Source organism: Dromiciops gliroides, chromosome 1 (genome assembly GCF_019393635.1).
Source record: "Dromiciops gliroides isolate mDroGli1 chromosome 1, mDroGli1.pri, whole genome shotgun sequence".
Lineage (NCBI taxonomy): Eukaryota > Metazoa > Chordata > Mammalia > Microbiotheria > Microbiotheriidae > Dromiciops > Dromiciops gliroides.
The window spans coordinates 467,996,901-468,021,656 of record NC_057861.1 but is presented as its reverse complement, the minus strand read 5'-3'; the positions used below and the strand labels follow the sequence as shown (position 1 = coordinate 468,021,656).

Genomic DNA, 24,756 nt, shown 5'->3' with positions numbered 1-24,756 from the left:
AATAAAACAGTAAATATAACAGCAGCTGGAAGAAAATAGTGCTTAACAATCAGTCTTTATGAGGCAGATGGCTTGGTGACCTACAGTTTGTAGTGTAGGGTATTGAGAGGTTAAATGACTTGATCTTGGTCACCTTAACTGTCAAAAGTAGGGCTTGAATCCAGGCCTTCCTGACTCCCAGATCAACTATCTATGTATATACTTACTTTCATATTCATTGATAACAGAGGAATGCCATGAAGACTGCTTTTCATATTTATTATAAGTCTTTGGGACTGTCTACCTTAAAAATGTTTTTTTAACAGACACTTTTTCAAAAAAGTTATAAAAATTTTAAATAATTAAGTGTTTTTTAGTTGACTGTGCTAACTCTGATTTAAAATAATGCTTTTTCCTGACTGTGTATATCATATTTACAGTATATGACAAAACAAAATGATGGAAGAGAGTGGAATAGAGACAACGCCACCTGGAACTCCTCCACCAACTGCTGCAGGAACAGTAATAACAACATCTACTACTCCTGTACCTCTAGGTATATGTGGTTGCTCAGCAACTAATTTATTGATATTTTTCTTCTTTGAATCTTTGCAAATGAAAATAATGTTGGGTTTTTTAAAAATTACTAAAAATGCATATTTCAAAAGCCACTTTTCTAAAATTGTAGTATTTGTGAGAAAAAGAAGATTTTAAAGTAATTAGGTGTCTGTTGTTCTTTTTATTCAATTGACTATGCTAATTCTAATTTGAAATAGTCCTGGCAAGTTTTTTTTTTTGTTCCAAATAAGGAAATATAACTTGTGAATAGAATTGTATTCAGAAGGTTGCGCCAACGGCAAATAACTGACCAATTTTGTCAGTCAGCATTTATGTTGCTTAAAATGAGGGGAAAATTATCCCTATACTTGAAACTGAAAATTAAATAAGAAAACCATAGAAAATGCAAATAGGATATAAAATCCTATTATAAAGCACTTCATTCACTCATATATTCTCTTGATATTGTGTATCAATTTGTATTTGATGTTGTATATCAATTTATGGTACATGTATGCAAAGTAAGTACAATTCATCTTTTTGTATCAATAACAAAATCCAAAACATTTATTGAATGCCTTCTATATACCAGACACTGTGCTAAGTGCTAAAAGACAGAACTGTCAAGGAGCTTACAATCTAATGCAGGAGACAACACACAAACAAGATATATAGGATAAGTTGGAGAAAATCACAGAGGGGAGGTATTAGCATTGCGGGGTATCAGGAAAGACTTCTTATAGATGCTGGGATTTTAGTTAGAACATGAAGGAAGTCAGGAGGCAGACACAGGAGAGAGAATTCCAGGCTTGAGAAATAACCAATGAAAATGCAGATCAGTATGTGGAGGATCTTTTTCTGTCAGCCAGCATTTTCTTAGTGCCTATCATGTAGCAGGCAAGGTTGTGAGAATACAGAGAAAGGCAAAAAAAAAAACCCAGTACCTACCTTCAAGGAAGTCATAGTCTACTGGGGACGACAACATACAAACAACTATGTATGAATTTTCAGGACGTTCAGTATAAATTGGAAATCCTTAACAGAAGGAGGACACTGGCATTAAGGGAGACAAAGAAAGCCTTCCCATAGAAGGTGGGGTGTTATCTGAGACCTGAAAAAAGGCAGGGAAGCTAAGAGACAGTAATGAAAAAAGAAAGCATGGAGGACATTCAGTGAAAATGTTTGGAATGAAATGAAGTAGCTTGTTGGAAGAATGGCAAGGAAGTTGGTATCACCAGATCACTGAGTAGGTGGAGGTGCATAAGGTATCAGAAAACTGGACAAGTAGCAACAAGTCAGGTTCTGAAGGGCTTAAAACCCAAGCTGAGGATTTTCTATTTGAACCAGGAGGTAAAAAGGGAACATTTTAATTTTTTGAATAGGGAGGTCATATAGTCAGACCTGCATTTTAGGAAGATCATTTTGACAGTTGAGTGGAGAATGGACTGGAGTGGGGAGAGACTTGAGGTAGAGAAACCAACTAGAAGGCTCTTATAATAATGGAGGCGTGAGAGGATGAGTGCCCATACCAGACTGATGGCAGTGTTAGAAGAGAGAAAGGAGTACACATGAGAGATGCTGTAAAGGTAGAATGGATTGGAGTTGGCTTTTAAAAAATGGGATTCGAAAGAGTGAGGAATTGAAGCCAACCCTTAGGTTGTGAATCTAGGTAACTGGGAGGATAGTGGTATCCTTGATAATAATAAGGAAGTTCAGAAGAAGGGAGAGTTTGTGGAGAAAATGAATCTAGTTTGGGACATACTGAGTTTAAGATGGTTATGAAACATCTGATTTGAAATGCCTAATAAGCAGTTGGAGATGACAAGGCAAGGGTCTTGAAAAAAAGAAAATAGAGTGGAACTGGCTTACCAAGGGGTCCAGATGGGGCAAGAAGGAGAATGCCTAGCCAGAGCAGAGTGATGTCCTGGGAGGAACTGAACAGTGGAGAAACGGAGGTTATCTGTACCCAAGTGTATTAATAGTGTTCTTCTGAATGTTTTCTGGCAGTCTTCTGACTAAAGTTTTTGAATTGAGAACAGTCAGGCAGAAATAAAAAGCAACAAAAAAAAGCATAAAACCATTAAAACAAACATCTCTCAAACTCATAATCACTGTGGAAACCCCATTTGATAACTAACATGATTCATTTACTTTCTGTTATTGGATCCTTTTGTGGTTTTTTTGTTTGTTTTTTTTAATAAAGTATTTTATTTACAAGCTTTACAATTTCAGATTTTTCTCCCTCTCTCCCCTCCCTCCCCCCTCCCCTAGACAGCAGGTAATCTGATATAGGTTTTATATATATATATATATATATATATATGCACACACACACATAATAACATTAATCCTATTTCTGCATTAGTCATGTTATAAGAGAAAAAAAATCAGAGCAATGATGGAAAAACCTCAAAATAGAAAAAAAAACCCAACAGCATCAAAAACAAAAGAAATAGTATGGTTCATTTAGCATCTATACTCCGCAGTTCTTTTTTTTTTTTTTCCCCTGGATTTGGAGATCCTCTTCCATCACGAGTTCCCTGGAACTCTTCTGTGCCATTGCATTGGTGAGAAGAATATAGTCCATCACAGTAGATCAACACTCAATGTTGATATTACTGTGTACAATGTTCTTCTAGTTCTGCTCATCTCACTCATCATCAGCCCACGCAAGACCCTCCAGGTTTCTCTGAACTCCTCCTGCTCATCGTTTCTTATAGCACAATAGTATTCCATTGTATTCATATACCACAACTTGTCCAGCCATTCCCCAATTGATGGGCACCCCTTCAACTTCCAATTCTTTGCCACCGCATAAAGAGCAGTTATAAATATTTTTGTACATGTGGGTCCCTTTCCCCCTTCCCCCTTCTATGATTTCTTTGGGGAAAAGACCCAAAAGTGGTATTGCTGGGTCAAAGGGTATGCACAGCTTTATCGCCCTTTGGGCATAATTCCAAATTGCTCTCCAGAATGGTTGGATCAGTTCACAGCTCCACCAATGGATTAGTGTTCCAATTTTCCCACAGCTTCTCCAACATTTATTATTTTCCTTTTTTTGTCATTTTAGCCAATCTGATAGGTGTCCGGTGGTACCTCAGAGTTGTTTTAATTTGCATCTCTCTAATCATTAGAGATTTAGAGCATTTTTTCATATGGGAATAGATAGCTTTGGTTTCTTCATCAGAAAACTGCCTGTTCATATCCTTTGACCATTTCTCAATTGGGGAATGACTTGGGTTCTTATAAATTTGATTTAGTTCCCTATATATTTTAGAGATGAGGCCTTTATCAGAAGTACTGGCCTTAAAAATTGTTTCCCAGCTTTCTGCCTCCCTTCTAATTTTGGATGCATTGCTTCTGTTTGTACAAAAATTTTTTAATTTAATGTAATCAAAATCATATTGGATCCTTTTGTGAATTGTTGAAACTCATTTGGGCCAAATTTCACTTATTTTCACTAATGACTGTTGGGGGAGTGCTTTGATAAACTTGGCCATTGAAAGAAAAGAACTACAAAATGGTAAGGAAATTTTAATGACATTGTCAATAATGTTTTTTTTCTCTTCCAGCTTCTTCGATGTCATTTTCTTCTACTAATACACCTTCAATGCAGTCCTTACCACCACAAACATTCTCTACACCTGTGCCATTACTTGCTTCCATGAAGAGTTCAGCTTCTTTGCCTTTTGTACCATCTTCACCAGTTTCTGCTATCTCACCTTCTGTTTCTGCTGCCCCACTTCCTGTTTCTTCAGTTGTCCCACCTCCCATTTCCCCATCAACTGCTACAGCTTTCAGTAGTAATGCTCCTCCCCAGTTTCCATATTTTCCTTCAAGCACTGCTTCGAGCACTGTTATTTCACCTCCTCCTACGGGTCCTCCTATATCAGGATTTTCTGTTGATTCAGTCTATGACATCACAAGGGGTCATGCAGGAAGAACTCCCCAAACACCTTTGATGCCATCATTTTCTGCACCTGCTGTTACAGGTAATTCTTTTCAGCAAGAATTTTCCTAAAATATATTCCTCAGTACTTAGGTTACAATATCACATGATCTTATATGTTCTTGCTGATGAAGTTAAATGAAAATTTTATTCGTGAAACCTACTTTTGAATTGCATTTGAATATTTATAATAGCCTGAAAAAGTTGGCCCAGGATTCTATGAAACACTTCTACTCTTAGCATCATAGGAAAACTTATCTTTGTAAATTGGAGAAATTTCTAAAGGTTATTTAAATAACTACGGGGCCTAGCTTTTGCATGTCAGTAGTGGTCATAAACAATGGCTATCCCTACTTCAAAGTTACTTGCTTTCCTGGAGAACCTTTTGGGCAACAAATACAACTCCACTGCTCTTGGACAGTCAGCATTTTCAACTTTCTGCTGCTTACCATTTCCATTGGGAAAAGCTAATTGTGAATATTGATGTGACTTGTATTTTCTTATCATTATTTTAGCAAGGTTCTAGCTAACTTGTTTTTCTTGCAATAATTTATCATAAGGCATGAATATTGTATTTTTAGTGAGGCAATTGGGATTAAGTGACTTGCCCAGGGTCACACAGCTAGTTAAGTATTAAGTGTCTGAGGCCGGATTTGAACTCAGGTACTCCTGACTCCAGGGCCGGTGCTCTATCCAAACCCTTAATTTTGAAATTTGGTAGAGAGAACTGCTGATTCCCTCTCCAAATTTGAAATTCAGACTAGGGCTTGAGGATATTTACCTAAGTAGCCTCGTAGGTAGTTCCTAAGAGAAGGGCAATTTGAGATGTATATCAGCAGGTTAATCTAATTCGGGGGAAACCCAAAACACAAGCTTTGGAGAAATCCAAAACAGGAATTGGTTGGGATCTTAAGTATTCCTTAGAACCTCCTGGCTTCCTTGGGACCTCTCTGAGGGTCATTCATTGTAACCTCTCCAATAAGCTTTTTGGCTTAGACAATTTTCTAGCAACATAAAGCTAGGTTCAAACAATATTAATAAATGATAAGTAATAACCCACAGAGTAATGCTGAAATTTTTGCTTAGATACTTAGAATTTAAAACTGAGACTGAGTTAAAATTATTGAAGATGTATAAATAAATAAAGGTGTATGATAACTCAGATCTCACAGAAAACGCCAATGTATGTATTTTTTAAATGTATTTGTTTAGGTATGTTGCCACCTCCTATTTCTCAACAAGCCAGTTTGACACCTATGCCACAGGGAACTGGAAGTGGTTCAGCTATAACTTTCCCAGAGGAACATGAAGACCCTAGACTGACTAGGGTTCAGAATGAATCATCTGCTGGTGGTATCTGGGGGTTTATTAAGGTAAAGTATGGGTTTTTTGTCTTTCATGAAACAGAATTAGGATAGATTAAAAAAATTTTAATCAGCTCAAACTTAAATTGAATAAAAAAATACTAAAATGTTTGCTATTGAAAATCTGAATATATTTTACATTTAAGATATATTAAGGTTTAGTGATCACTACAGAAAAATTATAACATCTATTATCTTTTTTTTTTTTAATTTTTTGCTGGGCTATGGGGGTTACTTGCCCAGGATCACACAGCTAGTAAGTGTCAAGTGTCTGAGGCCAGATTTGAACTCAGATCCTCCTGAATCCAGGGCCAGTGCTTTATCCACTGTGCCACCTAGCTGCCGCCCATCTATTATCTTTTAAGAAAATGTTTTCTTAACGGGTCAGTAGATGGTGTATTAGCCTATTGTTTCTTTAAAGTTCTATAATTCTATCAATGAATAAATATGAATAGGGAAGATAATCTAAACATAAAGAGACCTCAAATGAAAAAAACTTTTTAAACAGTGTTCTAGAAGAAATGTGTAAAGGTAACAGCAGACTGTATTGTGTAATAGGCAGTGTTAGTAGATAGGAGACTGACAGGAAAACCCAAGTTTAAGTCCTGCCTCTTACACATACTGTCTTCGTGACCATGGACGAGTCACTTAATATTTCAGTGTAATATAGGGAATTTTTACACCAGAAGTTCCTTATGCCAATAAAACTACTGATCCAGATCTTAGAAAAGAATGTAAAGAAACTAGTTCATATAGCCACGTGTACCAATTCCTCATCCTGTTTGAATTTTGAATTATTAAGGAAATGGCAGGCACAGAATAATGCTGTGCTCTACCCAGCTCATGGGATTAATTTCTTTGACTGGAGCGGTCATCACCTGACCAGAAACTGGATAATATTTTGAGTGTCTCTAGATCAAATCAGTAGTTAAACAGTACACTAACATCAGTGAAAACTGTTTGAGGCCATGTTGAACAAAGGACATAACATTCTTATTATCTAAGACAGATATTTTAACATTAATTAAAAAAATTTTTGAGTTCCAAATTCCTCCCTCTCTTACCTCTCCCCTCATTGAAAACACAAGCCGTTTGATATAGGTTATACATATGTAGTCATGCAAAACATTTCCATATTAGTCAGAAAACACAGACCAAAAAAACCCCCAAGAAAAATAAAGTAAAAAAAAAAGTATTCTTTGATTTGCATTCAGACTCATCAGTTCTTTGGAGGTGGATAGCATTTTTCATCGTGAGGTGTTTGAAGTTGTCTTAGATCAGTGTATTGCTGATGATAGCTGTCATTCACAGTTGATCATCGTATAATATTGGTAGATGCTATTATTATCCCCATTTTACAGATGAGGAAACTAAGACTGACAGAGATTAAGTGCTTGCCCAAGATCACATAAATAGTAATTGTCTGAGACTGAATTTGAACTCAGTTCTTCTTGACTTCAAGTTTAGCAGTCTATCCACTATGTAACCTAGATACTTTTATATGTGTCTGTGACTGATATATATGTGTCATATATCTGAGAGAGAATAAATGGCATATTTTTGAAATACTGAACTTAAAACAAAGACCAAATAAAACTAGTATTTCCATAATAATAGAACAGAAAAGACAATTGTACATGAAACTGAGAATCTCTACAGCTTTATTTTCTTTTTATATATAACATTAATTCAACCTGTAATTCTCAAAGCTGTTCTGCTTGCCTGTGATTCTTTCTGGTCTTCCCTCTCTTCTGTGCATTAAAAATGTTTCAATGACCCTCTTCTCTTTTTACACAGGGGGCAGAGAGGACACCCTATCCCTAACGTCTCTCTGTCCCCCCCCATTGAAAAAATTAAAGAAGAAAACTAAACCCCTCATAACGAATATGTAGTTCAGCAAAACAAAATACCACTTTATGTCTGAAATTTGTCTTATCTTGCATCTAAATGCATCACCTTTTTAAGGAGATGAATAGCAAGTTTCATCATTCCTTTGGAATCATGGTTGGTCATCGCATCGTACACAGTCCTTAAGTCTTTTGAAACTCTTCAAGTTCTTTTGTTATTTTATATAATGTTTTTCTGGTTCTGTTCACTATATTCAGCATAAATCCATACAAATCTTTTTAGATTTCTTTGAAACTGCCCTTTTCATCATTTCTTACAGTGCAATAATACTGCATTACATTCATATTCCATAATTTAGTCAGCTGTTTTACCTTATATTTATAGTTTTTTGCTATAACAGAACCTTTATGGGCCCCTTTCCTCTTCTTTGATCTCTTTAGGGTTATAGTTGGCCTTCTTCTAAGTTTTGTATTTAGAAGTAAGCCCAGAATGGATAAGAAAATAAAACAGACTTAACAATATCAGCATAGTTTCTCTCATATAAAGGTTACCAGTCTGGAAGTAGGTTGTCTTATCTGAAGTACAAGAGTTTTTCAATATTCATGATATATCCTATCTTTAATTCTAGAGATACCAGTTTGGTTTTAACCCATTTTCATGGGTATGGAATCTTGAAGGTTTTTGCAGTAATAAGAATGTGGTACTCACCTTAAGGGACTAAAAGGATGGTTCAGATTTATTGTTGGAATGAGTGTTAATGAATGAGTTAAGAACCTGTAACAGGAAAATATTTGTAAAATATCATATGCTTAATGGTAAATGGAACTTGTATTTACTTATTTAATTTCTGTGATGCAGGGTGTAGCTGGAAATCCTATGGTGAAATCAGTGCTTGATAAAACTAAACACTCAGTAGAAAGCATGATTACTACGCTGGACCCAGGCATGGCTCCGTATATCAGTACGTAACTGAATCAAAGTATCAACTCCTAGCTTTGGTGTCTTCTAAAACTTAAATGGATCATATACTGTCTTGTAATCAGATAATTATGGGGAAGTGTATAGTTGCAAGTGAAACTTAGAAGAAGAGTTAAATCATTAGTTAATGTTTTAACCTGATTATTGTAAAATAGACTTATTTTTAAAATAGTAGCATATTTTACTTTGAAATTACTTTTATTCAATATATATGTTTGAAGTACAGGCTTTACAGAGCGTATTTTATTTGTAGAGACATCATGGTCATGTTAACTGGATTTGGAGTTGGAAACACTTGGGCTCAATTACTTCCTCTAATACTAGCTCTCTCACTCTGGGCAAGGAACCTCTCTGTCAGCTAAACTGGGTTTATTGGTAGAAAGAAGTCCAAGTTCCAAGTGTCGTCGGACCTGTTAGAAATGATATTTTTAGTAGAAAAAATAGAATTAGAAAAATATTCAAATAGCTTTTTTGAAAACACTTTCAAACAGAAGCAAGTTTACCACGAGGCACTGGGTCTTAATATACCCTTCTTGAAATTTTCATATGAAATCCTAGAAAGTACCAGAATTATCTCATGCTGTAGTGTTTTACATTAATTTATAACTTAGAACATTGGTTAAAGTTTCATATTATTATGTTAAGTTGTAACAGTATCATAGAGTGGGGTAATGATATTGTAACAAGATTCATATAGTAGTCATTTTATGAGAATAGGTTAAATGCTATCTTGTGTAAAAAATGTTATAGTGTCTTCTGATATCTAATATGTGCTAGATTTTTCATGTAGGCTGTTTTGTTTTAGTTGTCCCATAATATAGAAATAATATGCCAGCAATTTTTTTCCTTTCTTGGAAATTGCACTCCTATTTCTGATATTACTTGTTAGAAGTCAAGGAAGATTTATTATAGCATAGTTCATGTACCTTACAGCATTCTCCTGATGAGTTTGAGGGTAATTAGGGATAAACATAAGTGGTGTTAATGCTTGTTGTGATTTTTGTGGCAGTTATAGTATAATTTCATTGATTGTGAGCTATTGGAACTGACTTACTGCAAACAGCACAGAAGAATCCAATAGTCTGTTTAGGGTCAGACAGATGAAGAACTCAAATGATATTCTTTCATGAAGTTACCAGTCTTTAAACTTTTTATTCTTTCACTCAGAGTAATTTAAACAAGCATTGAATCTTTGTTCAGTGTTAATCCTTATAGTAAAGCAAAAGTACATAGTAAGTCTGCAGTTGTACAAGAAATGGTCATCAAGATATTTTTTCCCATTTACTTAGGGGCATGAGAACATACAGCATTTAGAAACATAAACTCATAAGGGTGCAGAACAGGTCATCTGGCCATTAAAATTGAGTCTCAACAAAAATTTTAGCTATTCTTAATAGTTCCATTCTTTCTTTGTTCTTTTCCCTATAGTGGCACTACTATTTGTAGATTTTTTTTTAACAATGTGTTATATGAAATGAATGCCTCTGTCACTATCAATTGGCAGAGACATATCAAAAAAGGAATACATTCCTTTAAAAGTATTTTATTTTTTGTTTTGTTTTGTTTTTGTGAGGCAATTGGGGTTAAGTGACTTGCCCAGGGTCACACAACTAGTAAGTGTCAAGTGTCTGAGGCTGGATTTGAACTCAGGTACTCCTGACTCCAGGGCCGGTGCTCTATCCACTGCACCACCTAGCTGCCCCATAAGTATTTTAGTAACTGGAACATCATTTACTTTCTTATGCTTAATTCCAGCCTGAATATAAAGAATTTACAAGTACATATTCAAAATAGTATCATTTTGGCATTTAATTGATGTGTATATTTACAGAAGGTTCCTATGATGAGATGAACTGCTTGCTTTACCTGTTCAGGGGTATTATGTATCTGGCAAATAGCATAGCTCAAGCAGAACTGTTGAGCTGCAGAAGGAAATTTATATCAAACTAATGTCTTTTAAATCTTTTTAAAAAAATATGTCCTCCAACTCTTTTTCGGTCATTCCCCCTTTTGTGTTTTTTCATAGTTCAAATAAATAAAATATAGTTCTCAAGGGAAGATAGGGCAGAGGTTTTGAAATCAATATAAATCCTTGGAGTTATATGAACCAGTTTATTGACTAAAGCTGACTGACCATCTTTTGATGGTATAATTACCTCATTTGGGCTTTGATGAGCATAAGGATTAAGCTTGTTTTGTTTTTTTGCAGAGCAATAAGGGTCAAGTGACTCGCCCAGGGTCACACAGCTAGTAAGTGTCAAGTGTCTGAGGCTGGATTTGAACTCAGGTCCTCCGGAGTCCAGGGCTGGTGCTTTATCCACTGCGCCACCTAGCTACCCCAGGATTAAGTTTTGATACACGGGATGAGCAAGAAAAATCTGATATTTTTACAAGAAAATTATTCCATGCCTTTATTCTCATCACTGGATTTATGAATCTATGATGAAATGAACATTATATTCCTTTGAAAGGGAAATGTATCAGAAAAAGAAAAAATTATTAATTCTGAAATATTGTTTTATGAGTCTAAAAGTTATTTATGTACATATCAACTTGTGCATTGAAATTCCAGATCATTTAAGAGATAAAATAGCAATTCAAATATCCACCTAGAATTCCTTAAAATATCTGAATATTCTAGCTGAGGAGAACTAATATTCTTTTATTTTAGAGGTTTAATAAATTCATCAGAATAAACCTTTTTTTTCCCAAAAATAAAATGGTAGACAATAGATTGATAATATTTATAATTGGAAGAGATTTCACTTCACACAGCAAGTTCTAAAGCAAAGTTAAGTATCCTTCAAGTTAAAATTAATACTAACAGGTATTGCAGTTATTTTATATTTGTAGCATAGCATATGATAATCATTAAATGTCCATCTTTTATATCCATGAAGTTTGTACAGTTGTCTTTAGTTTAGACCAAAATTTTTCTTTTTAAATTTCCAACTCCTATCTATCAAATATACTGCACCCTCTTTTCTTACACATTAAACTAAAAAAAGATTACAGCTGAACAATTTTAAAATTACATTGTGAAATTTTACATAGAAAATAATGGGGAAATTAATTTTTTTAAACAGGCTGTAAAATCTAAAGATATATCAAATTCATCATAATTCACATTTTTAATCATAATATAAATGATATTGGGATTATATCAAGTTGCTGTCATAGAATTTTGACAGAGCCTCTAGGGGTTGCTTATAAAATGGTATAGGTCAGGCTGAAATACTTTAAAAATATTATCTCCAGAGGGCAGCTAGGTGGTGCAATAGATAAAGCACCGACCCTGGATTCAGGAGGACCTGAGTTCAAATCTGGCTTCAGACACTTGACACTTACTAGCTGTGTGACTCTGGGCAAGTCACTTGACCCCCATTGCCTCGCCCGCCTCCGCCCCCCCCCCCCCCAAATTATCTCCAGCTGCTATTGATTTTTCTTGGGATATATAGATAGTTACAATCGGGGATACACTGAAGTTATTGTTCATACATAAAACTATCAGTATTCTATTTTAATATCTTAATTAATCTTTAATTTATCTGGGTAGTCTTTAAAACTACAAAATTTAGCTTCTTTTGTAGAAATTTTCTCATGCTTATGTTAGTCCCAGGTTTTAGAACCTTGGAACTAAAGTAGACTTTTTTGAAAGAGAAATTTTATTAAAACCAAAGCTACTTTGTACTGTCACTGTTTAAAAAGATCATCATACATGAGATAATTCCATTTTCCATAAATTGCTTTGCCTCATAGGTACATATACTAGGCTGCAGTGCTTTTTCCAGGTTTAACACCTTAGAAACTCTGGTCCCCATTATAATTCTCAATTCACACTGACTTACAAAGTCAAGGAATAGGATGTTAGGGGTTGGGGGGGGGGTCACTTACATTGCCTGAGGCAATCTGAGGAGAAGGTCACTGTGTTCATTGCTGAGAAAGAAAAGTGAAGCAGAAACAGTTAGGTTGCACAGCAGATGGAGGGCTACTGACCTGGAGTCAGAAGAACTGAGTTTAAATCTGGCCTTAGATACTTATTAGCTGTGTGACCCTGGTAAAAACTGCTGTTTGCTTCAGTTTCCTCTTTGGCAAAATGTAGATAATGATAGCACCTACCTATCAAGGTTGTTATGGAGATAAAATGTGATATTTGTAAAGTATTTGGCAAACTTTAAACCAATATATTATTGTCTTTAATCTAGAAATACTTTATGTTACACTAAGAACATTTAAGAAAAAATTCCCCCAGTACTTCCTCTCATTCTACATTCAGATTAGTCATAAGCTTTCTTAAAAACAGTATTTTATTTGAAAATATAAAATCAGAAGAATTCAAACAGCTATTTAGAGGACAGGTATCCAGCAGAGGTCTTACTCAGTGACCAAGTATCCCAATTTAACACAAGGAGTCTGAGGCTTTATAAAACTATAGTTGAAATCCTCACAAGAAATCCTCGAAATTATTTTGTACTGTAGGGTTTTACATTAAGTTGCAATTTAGGAAAAGTGTTTTTCAAAAAGAAAAGGAAAGTATATCAAAGTTATATTTTGTGATATTAAATCATAATGGTCCATCCATATCATAAAATTTCAAAGCGTTCCAGGATAAGATAAAAATGTTATAACACAATTCAAACAATAATAGTTTTTTTAACACTAAATAAATACTGTTGATAAACAAATATTTTTCTGATATCTTAATAGTACATGTTAGAAGGCTCTTCAGAAGATGTAAAGTACTATGTATATGCCAGATATTATTTGGATCAGAACTGCAATTTCATTGCTATAGAGAAATCCCATATAGAGAAAACTCTTACCAATGCAGATTGACACCAACTCTGCAATTTATAGCAGTTACTCGAGCACTGAAAAGTTGTTACTTGTTTCATGTCAGACTTGCACCCACGTCTTCCCGACTTCAAGACTGACTCTATCTACTACACTATGCTAGTAAGAATAGATGCTACATGTAAAAGTTGATGAACTAAAGTGATTTTTAAATTGGATATTAATGTTAGTATAATGTAACCAGCTATTGACAAATATCATTAGTAAAATTTTTAGGATGATTTCCTTTGAAAAGTGTTCCGCCAGTCATTTTTAAGCTCACAACCTTGCATATTTATATCTGGGAACATTAGTTTCTAAGAAAACTAGGGAGCCAGTCTTACTTTAGTCATAGTACTAGCATATTTATAGAGCTGGTCCTGTTAAGATGTAAGAGCTCTAAAACTGAATGTACCTCGAGATGTCCAACAAACTACTTTTACTTGACCATAAGAAATACTCCTTTCTTGAGGTATTAAGTATTCTATTATTCCAGGATCTCAGGGCCAGACTAGGGACCTACAAATTTTCAGTTCTCCCAAGAGAACTAGGCTAAAGTCTAATTGCTGCCCCTCTTGTCTGAGCTCTACAAGTTCCTGATACAGTTTGGGTCTGAACCAGAGCAGACCTAACAGCAGTCCAGAAAGGTTTGTTGGTTCAGAGGGGCAGAACTGCAGATTCCACTTCAATTTGGGTTTTATTTCCTTCCCTTGTTAATCCTCTGAAAACTGGGCTAAATGCTAGACATGAGACCCTGCTTGGCATTTGGGGTTTAAGCCACACTGCTGCTGGCTTCTAAATTTCTTCCTTTACTGGAGCACTGCCCAAGGTCTCCTTACCTAAAAAGCCACAGCCATGCACAGGACCCCTTCTCAGTCTGTCCTGGATGTCACGAAAATTTCTAAGTCTGATGAAGGAAAGAAACAGCAGAGTCTCCAAACTGAAAAGCTCCAAAATCTCTAAAATAAAAACTAATCTTATCAACAGGTTGGTCACAGAGTTATACTTTTTTTTAGTCACAACAGAAGATTATCAATCTGTGTCATGGAAGCCACACTGATGCTACTGCCTCTTGCAGCAGAACTGTCATCTTGACTGTCACATAGTAACTTAATAAATGTTTATTGACTTGCTGGTGGTGGTGGAAGATATATGAGAGATATTATAAAAGTAAAAATGACAGAGTTGGCAATTGATTGGATATAGGGAGTGAGTAAGGAGTTAAAGAGGATGCCGTGGTTTTGAAGGTAAGATAATGAAATCTGAGATGCATATCACAATCCATCCATTCCTGCTTATCCTGTCTGACCTACTTTTTCCCACTCAATTAGAACAAGGTGGTGAGGGATAGGTCTCATTCAGTAGCAGACCCCTAGACTACAGCCCTTTCCTTCAAGGGGTACCTTACTGTTGCCACTAGATGACTTGGGAGGCACAGAGTGAGTATGCTAGGTTGCAGAAGGGGATGGGGGAAGGGGGGGGGGATTTTCTCAATGATATCTGCAGAGTTGCTACTTTCAATGCCCAGGTAATGGGTCCAGCTCAGAAGAGGAGTTGGGAGCTTATACAACACAACTAAATATAAAATAACAAAATGCAAGGCAGTTTGGGAGGGAAGGCAGTAGCATTGGAAGAATCAGGAAAGGTTTCATATGGAAGATGATACTGAAACTGTTTTTGGAAGGGAGGAATTCTGTGGGGTAGAGGTAAAGAGGAAATACATTCTAGACACGATGGAAAGGTTAGTGAAAAAACACTGAAATAAAAGATGGAGTATTATGTATGAGGAACAGAGAGAAAGCTATTTTGCAGAGATCACAGAGGGGAGGGAGAGTAATGTTCAGTAAGCCTGAAAAGATAGTCTGGACCCATTTTATAGAGGGCCTTAAAAGCTAGACACAAGGCTTTATGTTTAATATCAAAGTCAATATGGAGGCACTAGAGTTAGTTGAGTAAGGGAGTGATACAGTCAAATCTAACTTAAGGAAAATCACTACCAGCAGTATAACTGGAGTCATGAAAGACTTGAGTGAGGTAGACCAATTGAGAGGCTTTTGTTGATAATCTAGGAGAGAGATGCTAAAAGGCCTGAATTAAGGTAGTAGCTATGTGAATAAAAAAGAGATGTCAGATGTGGAAGTAGAAACAAGATTTGGCAACTGATTATGTATGTGAGATGACTGAGAATGACTGAAGAGTTAATGCTACAGAGATATCAAAATTTGAAAAGGGAGAGTTTCAATTGGGAAGAGAATGCAGAGTTAAAGGAGTTCATAGTTGTGGATATGTTTAATATGAAATGTTCCAATAGGGCATTGGTTATATAGTTGTGAAACACAGCAAGAGATTGGTGTGCAGTATGTAGATCTGGGAGTCATCTGCTTAGAGATAGTTAATAAATCCATGGTTGGAAAGAGAAACAGACAGATAGAAAAGCAGACAGAACAGAACTTTGGGGAATATCAACAGTAGGGGCTATAAAATAAATGAAGAGCCAGCAAAGGAGAAGGAGGACCCATGAAGACATATAAGAAGAGAACTGGGAGAGAGAGCTTACCATTTCAAGCATGTAATGTATTTTATTTCCATTTTTGCAAAACTCAGTTGTCTCATTAAGAGGATGCCAGAAATGAAAGCCAAGAATTTCTTGGACAGAAATAATATATGATCTAAAGAACAGAAACATGATTATGATTATAGCAAAACTTTGGCTTTGATTTCTGTTTTTACATGGATCCTTTTTTTCTTTCTTTCTTGGTTTCTGGTAGAATCTGCAGGCGAACTAGATATTGTGGTAACCTCAAATAAAGAGGTGAAAATTGCTGCTGTCCGAGATGCCTTCCAGGAAGTCTTTGGTTTAGCTGTAGTTACGGGAGAAGCTGGCCAGTCCAACATTGCACCACAACCAGTAGGCTATGCAGCTGGATTAAAAGTGAGTGAGTATGTTGTTTTCTTTTAATAATTCTACTAATTTTAGTACCAGTATCTGGAAACATCACTGAATTTTTTTTTCTTTATGTCAAATTTTTTTTTACTCTAATAAAATTCAAGTTGTAAATCTCCTTAGGGAATTAAGTTGAAGTTATATATTAAATGTCTATAACATATTTAGTAAATATTCTTATTTTCATGATTCCATTGGATTTATATGCCTTCGTATAAGATATGATTTTAAAATTTAACATTTTTAACTTGGTAATCAGGAATAAACCATGGAGTTAAAAATCAAAGATGAATCTATACTAAGAAATATTGGTGATATTTATAGGTATAATGATAATAATGGGTCAAAGGGAATTGGAAATATTGAAAGATTGTTTCACCATATTGTCTCAATCAACAAAAGGGCAGCAAAAAGTAAACAAAACAGGAGATTGAGTTCTGTAAACATTCATCTCTTGTGCCCCAATGCACTTTGGAGGGATCCAAAGTTTAGATAAGACTTGGGTCATGTACTGGAATTTAGGGAGATAATATAATTCACAATAATATATCAAAGGTATGCTAGTGAAAAAAACAATGTACCAAACTTTCTGGAATGCAGCTAAAGTAATCCTAGGAGGAAAATTATATCCCTACAGATAATAACAAAATAGAAAAAGAGAGGATTAATTTACTGAATATGCATTTTTCAAAAAGAAAGCCAATATATAAACCTAAAATAAGCACAAAAGAGGAGATATTAAAATTAGAAGAGAAATAGATAAATTGGTACAAAGAACCCCATAGAGAAGACAAATAAAACTAAAAGCTGGTTCTTTAGCCAATTTGATTAAAAAGAAGACAAAATCAAATAATAAAATAGAAAATTTAGCCAAGTGAAATCACAACAGAACCAGAAGAAATTTTAAAAAATAATAATCAGAAATCAAATTGCAGTTATATGCTTTTTTAAAGGTAAAAAAAAAAAAGCTGAGAACATAAAAGAAATAGAGGAATACCTTTGAAAATATAAAAAACCCAAATTATCAGAAGACCAGAGAGCAGTCTTAAATAATTCTGTCTTAGAAAAGGACTTAGATCTAATTGTAAAGGAACAAATTCTTAAAGAATAATTAGTTGTGAACCTATATTTCACAGATTATTCTCAAAATTTGAAAATAAAAGGCATTCTACTAGAATTCTTTTTTTTTCTTTTTCTTTTTTTTTGCGGGGCAATGGGGGTTAAGTGACTTGCCCAGGGTCACACAGCTAGTAAGTGTCAAGTGTCTGAGGCCGGATTTGAACTCAGGTACTCCTGAATCCAGGGCCGGTGCTTTATCCACTGTGCCACCTAGCCACCCCCCTAGAATTCTTTTATGAGACAAATGCAATTCAAGTACTTCAACCAGGGAAAGATAAAACACAGATGGAAAGCTATTGTCTAATATCATTAAAGATTATGGATTAAAAAATTTTAAACAAAATCTTGTCAGATAAACTTCTGATTTAGCCAAGAAATCATCATTAGGTTGAAGTGGAATTTATACCAAAGATGCAAGTATAGTCAAACATTGGGCAAACAATCAGCTTAATTATGTTAAAAGGCTAAATATCTAAAACTACATCATCTCAGTAAATGCAGAAAAGGGTAGATAAAGTATAGAAATCATCCTAAAAATCCTTCAAAGTATGGGCATAGGGGGACTTGTAATATAAAAAGCATTTTTGTCTGTTATCAGTAATCATTTTAATTGCATCTTCTTATCTTTTTTTCCATCCCCAGCCCTGGGATGTTCTGTTACTAAACAGAAAATGCCAACTTGATTTTCATCCTTATTACATAGGTCTTAACCAAAATTAGAATCCAGGAGAAGTTCTAATAATAGAAAAATTTTAAATTTTGGATGTATGAATCTATCCATCACTCAGAAGTTCTACTTCTGTTAGTACTAAATACTCTCTTTTAGAAAAGATCTGTTTTGAACTTGCTGGCTTTTAGTATGTTATATGATGTGGTTTTTTTGCTTTTTAAGGTTTTTAAGTTAGCTGTGTCCAAAGTCCTATTCTCCCCTCTTCTAATTAGGAATTCTCTCTAATTTGATGTATAGAGTTGTAGATCAAATGAAAAACATTTGTAAAGTGCTTTGCAAAACTGTACATGGTATGTAAACTTCAGCTTTAATAATGAATGTTTTTAGTTCATTTGTACCCAGATAGCTAATTCTTAAAAAGTATTAGTGCTACATTTCTGTTCTCATTCTCCTTTAGACGTCGTAGTTTTTTTTTTGCTTAAGATGTTTCTAGCATTATATATCTATTTCCATTTAAAACTTTGTACTTAGGGGGCAGCTAGATGGTGCAGTGGATAAAGTACCAGCCCTGGATTCAGGAGGACCTGAGTTCAAATCCAGCCTCAGACACTTGACACTTACAACTGGGTGACCCTGGGCAAGTCACTTAACCCTCATTGCCCTGCAAAAAAGAAAAACAGGGGGCGGCTAGGTGGCACAGTGGATAAAGCACCGGCCCTGGATTCAGGAGTTCCTGAGTTCAAATCCGGCCTCAGACACTTGACACTTACTAGCTGTGTGACCCTGGGCAAGTCACTTAACCCCCATTGCCCCGCAAAAAACCAAAAACTTTGTACTTAATTATGCTAAAGATCTGAATTTTCAATCCCTATTAGATCTTTTTATCCTGAACTTAAATACAAATACACACAGGTGCGCATGCACACATACACACATAGAGTATTTCCATATACGTGGAAGGATGTAAAAAAGCATAGGAGACTGCAAATCTCCATTTCATACTGCTTGCTTAAAAAAAAAAAAGGATGTAATTCCACATATTTGGGGCAGATAAGTGTTGGAGTGGATAGAGTACCAGGCCTGGAGAATCAGGAAGGCTTATCTTTCTGAGGTGAAATCTGTCCTTACTCTTACTAGCCATGTGACCCTGGGCAAGTCATTTAACCCTGTTTGCCTCAGTTCTCTCATCTATAAAGTGAACCAGAGAAGAAAATGAGTGTCTTTGCCAAGAAAACCCTAAATGGAATCACAAAGAGTCAGGCGTGACTGAAAAACAACAATTCTACATGTTAGTTTCTTTTAAATTTTGTTTATTTTGGGGTGTGACCGTACCATTTTAATTTGCAGGGGGCTTGATACTACTTATTTAGTAGTAGGAGGGCATAAGGAAATAACAAAAAAGCCAAGCTAGATTCATTAACAATTAGCCCTTTCCTTATGGGATAAATGCTTTAATCAAACTGAGTTACACACAATAGGGAAAGATGGATTCTCAGCATCTGAAAATAAATGCTGCAGATAGAATTATTTTTTTAAATTATACACTGAATATCAAATTGAATCTTCTTGAAGTTTGTTGTTCCAACCTATGTTTTCATCAGTGTAGAGATCTCCTCCGATCCAGTGTTGATGGGTTACTCATCTAGAAATTTTAGGGTTCAGAGCTGTCTGGGGGCATTGAGAAACTAATTGACTTGCCCAGCAGTAGCATCGTACAGCCAGGACGCATCAGAACCAAGGCAATGCATGTTCTTAAAACTTTTAATCACAAAAAAATTCTTACTATTATCAACAGATATTGTTATAACTTTTTCCCTATAACATTAACAAGGATGACAGTATTCCCATATTAAAGGTCCAGATTGGTCTCTTTATGATAGTTTTAAATACATATTTTCACACACACAATAAAACAAAAAATGTAAAAAAACCAAAACAAAACGCTACCAACTCATCTTTTACAAAAATACTTTGTCATTAAAAGGTCAGCTTTGGGGCAGCTAGATGGCACAGTGGTTAAAGCACTGGCCCTGGATTCAGGAGTACCTGAGTTCAAATCCGGCCTCAGACACTTGACACTTACTAGCTGTGTGACTGTGGGCAAGTCACTTAACCCCCATTGCCTAAAAAAAAAAAAAAAAAGTCAGCTTTACTAGACTTTTTTTTTTTTTAAGGTCAGCTTTAAATAGGAATAATATTTCACTTATGGAAACCACTATTATCTTTTTAAAATTTCAAAACTTTTGAAAGTAAAATGGATAAACACAGTAGAAAGTTATAACAATCACTATAAAGTTGTTATACATCATTTTCAATATTAAAAATATTTAGTGACAGTAACATTATAAGCCATTTGTATCATACCCCAAATAAATCATAGCAATAATAACTGATATAGGGGCAGCTAGGTGGCGCAATGGATAGAGCACTGGCCCTGGAGTCAGGAGTACCTGAGTTCATATCCAGCCCCAGACACTTAACACTTACTAGCTGTGTGACCCTGGGCAAGTCACTTAACCCCAATTGCCTCACTTTAAAAAAACAAAACAAAAAATAATAACTGATATACTGTTTGAAGAAACCATCAGATGAAGCATTGCAAATCAACTCCCAGCCAAGACCTTGAATTCTCCGCAGCTCCTTGAAGCATGCAAATCTATTAGTTTGCCAAAAGATTACAAAAGAATATAGAATGGATGCCTCCCAAGCAGAAGGGTCAGTCCTTAAGCTCACAGTTGCCCAGCTTGGGTGGAATGTGAAAGAGGTCATTATTCTGAAGGTCCAGAATGGCCAGCTTGTCCATTTGTTTTAGCTGCAGGGGTTCCACAGATTCAACCTGTTACTGAGGAGGATGGTTTTTGAGAATTTGGAGCCAATATAGAATGCTGAGAAATGTCTTAAATCTATTTAAGGAAGGTTTCTTGTTTTCAATCTCATCAAGGTTTCCATCTCTTCAGGCAAAAAGGCCAAAAGATTGTTTCTGATATATGCATGTGCCCATTTTGGAAGCATACACAATTCTCCAGAAATACAGGAAAGTTTGTTAAAGCTAAGATTGACATCACAGACAGTCATCTTCAGGTCCACAATCCTCTTTGGAATTTCATTTAGATGATTTTTTTTTTTTTTGCGGGGCAATGAGGGTTAAGTGACTTGCCCAAGGTCACACAGCTGGTAAGTGTCAAGTGAGGTCATATTTGAACTGAGATCCTCCCGAATCCAGGGCCGGTGCTTTATCCATTGTGCCACATAGCTGCCCCACGTTTAGACGATTCTTACTGAAGTTTATGGAAGTGATAATGTTGCTTTCTACAGCATCAGATATTTCATCAGGAATCAGAGTTGTCTGTTTCTCAATAAAGTCTAACAGCTTCATTGTCATTATGGTACATACATGTGTTGATTCTGCACTGACAGGGCAGGTCATTTTGGTTTGTTGTATCACCTTTGGGGGGGGCACAATAGGGGTTAAGTGACTTGCCCAAGGTCACACAGCTAGCAAGTGTCTGAGGTCGGATTTGAACTCAGGTCTTCCTAAATCCAAGGCCAGTACTTTATCCCCTGTATCACCTTTAATTTTGCTTCTTAAATACTTGGAGGACTTCTTGAGTTCATTTATTTAGATGTTCTCATCAAATAGTACTCAAAAGGTTTCCTTCTGATGCCAGGAATTGCAAACAAGGAAGGTTTCCTAATCGATGGAGCAGACTACTGATATCATTAGTGGTTAGTTAAATCCAGTCTTTATAAGGCCTGGAGCAGGGTCATTTCATCAGGAATTGATTTTAGCTTACCTCTTAGGTTTAGCGCATGGATAGATTTAAGATGTTTAAGGTATTCCAATCTGATTCTCACCAACATGCAATTCCTTCAATAATATACAAGAAGGAAATTGGGGTAGAAAACAGCTAATTCAGAAGGTATAGTTTCCAGGTATTTTGCAGTGCAATCCAATTGCTTTACTCTAAATCCTCTTAATTTGTGTAACTGTCAAGATCCTTCAGGGATGCAAGTTTATTGTACTGCAGAAATAGATCCTTCAGGTTTCTCAAGTTTTTTGTAAGTTCTTCAGGTAGTTTTTTCAGTTTGATATGACTGACATTAGGCTTCTGAAGGTTTCCAGCTCACCAAAAGAACAAGGAAGGGATGTCAGCTGATTTTCATGCATATCAAGTACAGTTATCCCTTCCACATTGAGGGGGTCTGGAAAATGTGCATAAAAATTTTTGACATTCTCTTCATACCAGAGAAGAAGTCTAAATTTTTTTCTTTTTTCTTTATGGGGTGTGTACAATACCTTATTGTAAATTTTGGGTATATTTGTTATATTAAAAGATAAAATTTGTTGCTATTATATAATACTATACATATCTTTTATGAATTTCTAAACTTATTCTGTGTCATCTGTAGCTTCCGCAAAAGTCCCCCCAAATAACCATTTAAATTCCTATGCTGACCAGCAATATATTTAAAACCACATTGGGGAAAGTTGTGATGTGGAAGGAATAACTGTACTTTCAAAATTGCCTGTTTCTCTGTGCTTCCTTATGAACTTCCTTCTGATCTTTTCTGTGCCTTATAAAAAATGTCAATGGCCCACTTTTGTTTTTGTTATTAGTATTATTAACGTCCCTTCTTCTTAATCTCCCTCTCTATTAAAAATCAAGAGAAGGGTGGGGAGGGAAGTTGTAACAATTTGCAAGCAAAATAAATCCACACCATGGTCATGTCTAAAGATGTCTGCCTCTTTCTGGACCTTGAGCCCATCACCTCTGTGGAAGGTACTCAATATACTTCTGTAAGGTTGCTATCTAGCTATACTATCTAAAATATCTAATGAGTGGTCGCCAATAAATTATAAGCTTTAGCAAGAGTTCAGACTTTTAAGCATTTATTAAAGAGAATAAGAATTTGGTGAAAAGAGAAAGAGGCCTAGATGCCTACAGCTGTCTATCTCAGGGAACCAGCATTTTTGCTCCAGTCTCCATGAGAGTCCTGACAAAAGAGAGAGAACCACCCCTTCTTCATCCCACAAGCCTCCTGTGAAAACTGGAAACGTCCTGTCCCTATACACACACACACACACACAGAGCTCCAAGTTAATTGACTGATAGCTTTGATAGACAGTACCCACGAGCAAACGTCACTTCCCGAAGCTAAGGAACTGACCTCCCAAGCCACATGGCTTGCCCTCAGACATCTTCTCATGGTGGAGCTTTCCTACAGTAACTTTCCAGCAGGTGGCATCACTCCAATTGTTACACTTCGTCCTAAGACCTCTGCAGACATGGTTGGTCAGAGTTCTTAATTCTTTCAGAGCTGTTATTTTTTAAAAGGTATTGTTGTCCTTGTATAAGTTGTTCTCTTGCTTCTCACTTCACTGTCAGGTCATTGTTACCCAGGATTCTTTGAAATTGCCTTGTCATTTCTTGCCATGAAATAATATTCTATTACATTTATATACCACCATGTGTTCAGCTATTCCCCAGCTGATATTAGTTCTCCTTTTTCTTTTAATCCCTTCTTTAGTACTGGGAAGTTTGTTTTGCTTATGACTTTTCCCTTCTAAGTATCTTCCTCCTCCCTCTGAACCCCTCCCAATCAACCCTACATTAAGAGGAATATATTTTCATACCAAACTATAAGTATTCAACCCTTCTTTGTTCATTTCAGATAATGGTAAAGTTCTTATCTGATACCTCTGTTCCCCCTCCCTTCTTGTTTGTATAGTCTTTTCACTTATCTCAATTCTGAGAAACAGCAGTTCCACCCCCTTTTTCCTTCTTTCTACGCTAGTGTGTTCTTTTTATCTATGTTTTTCTTTCCCCTCTTTAAACACTCAGAACTGAACATAACCAACTTCCCAGGAACCCTTATTAGATTTTGAAGACATTAAAGGTCTGAAAAGACACTTATTTCTTCTCCTATTTGAATGTTAACACTATATCATTATTTAGCCCCTTCCATTTGCTCAATTAAATCTAGTTTCTCTGGTTTTTCTCTTTGTATTTGAAAGTTCCTACTCAGCTCTGGTCTTTTGTTCAGAAATGATCAAATGTTCTCTATTCCATTATTTCTTCTGAGATTATACTCAGTTTTGCTGGGATTAGGATCCATGAATACATTTTAGAAGGTATATCTCATAGATCTTAAAGTTGATTGCAGCAGCCATAGATAATTGTGGTTTGCTATGATTTTCAATAGGGAAAGCTGTACAACTAGCACCATTCTCTTTACTGTTTCAGAGATTTGTTAATCTATAATTAATATGCATATTAATAACCAAATTATTCTTGCTTGTTGGCTCCTGTCTTTTGCTTTTTGTAATTTTGTATTCCCAGATTTCTTATCATGTATAGTTGAAGTTGCTAGGTCTTGGGTGATTTTGATGGTGACTTTTTGATACCTGATACTTGAACTGATACTTTCTTGATGCTTTCATAGTTTTTCCTGATATGATAGCTCTAGATTCTGTCTATGCCATTCATTGGACTTTTCCTTTTGGGTTCCTTTT

The 24,756-nt window shown here is 35.6% G+C and overlaps 1 protein-coding gene and 1 pseudogene across 2 annotated transcripts in view; one reads left to right on the top strand and one right to left on the bottom strand.

Annotated features, from left to right (window-relative positions):
- PRRC1 (proline rich coiled-coil 1) overlaps window positions 1-24,756 on the top strand; it is a 42,804-nt gene that overhangs the window by 8,751 nt on the left and 9,297 nt on the right. For both annotated transcript variants that reach the window (XM_043973338.1, XM_043973346.1), the window contains exons 2-6: window positions 420-535; window positions 4,110-4,529; window positions 5,699-5,859; window positions 8,557-8,659; window positions 16,278-16,441. In XM_043973338.1, the coding sequence (XP_043829273.1) occupies window positions 436-535; window positions 4,110-4,529; window positions 5,699-5,859; window positions 8,557-8,659; window positions 16,278-16,441 (948 nt within the window). In that variant the 5' untranslated portion in view covers window positions 420-435. The remainder of the gene's footprint in view (window positions 1-419; window positions 536-4,109; window positions 4,530-5,698; window positions 5,860-8,556; window positions 8,660-16,277; window positions 16,442-24,756) is intronic.
- Window positions 20,959-24,414, bottom strand: LOC122737209 (annotated as a pseudogene).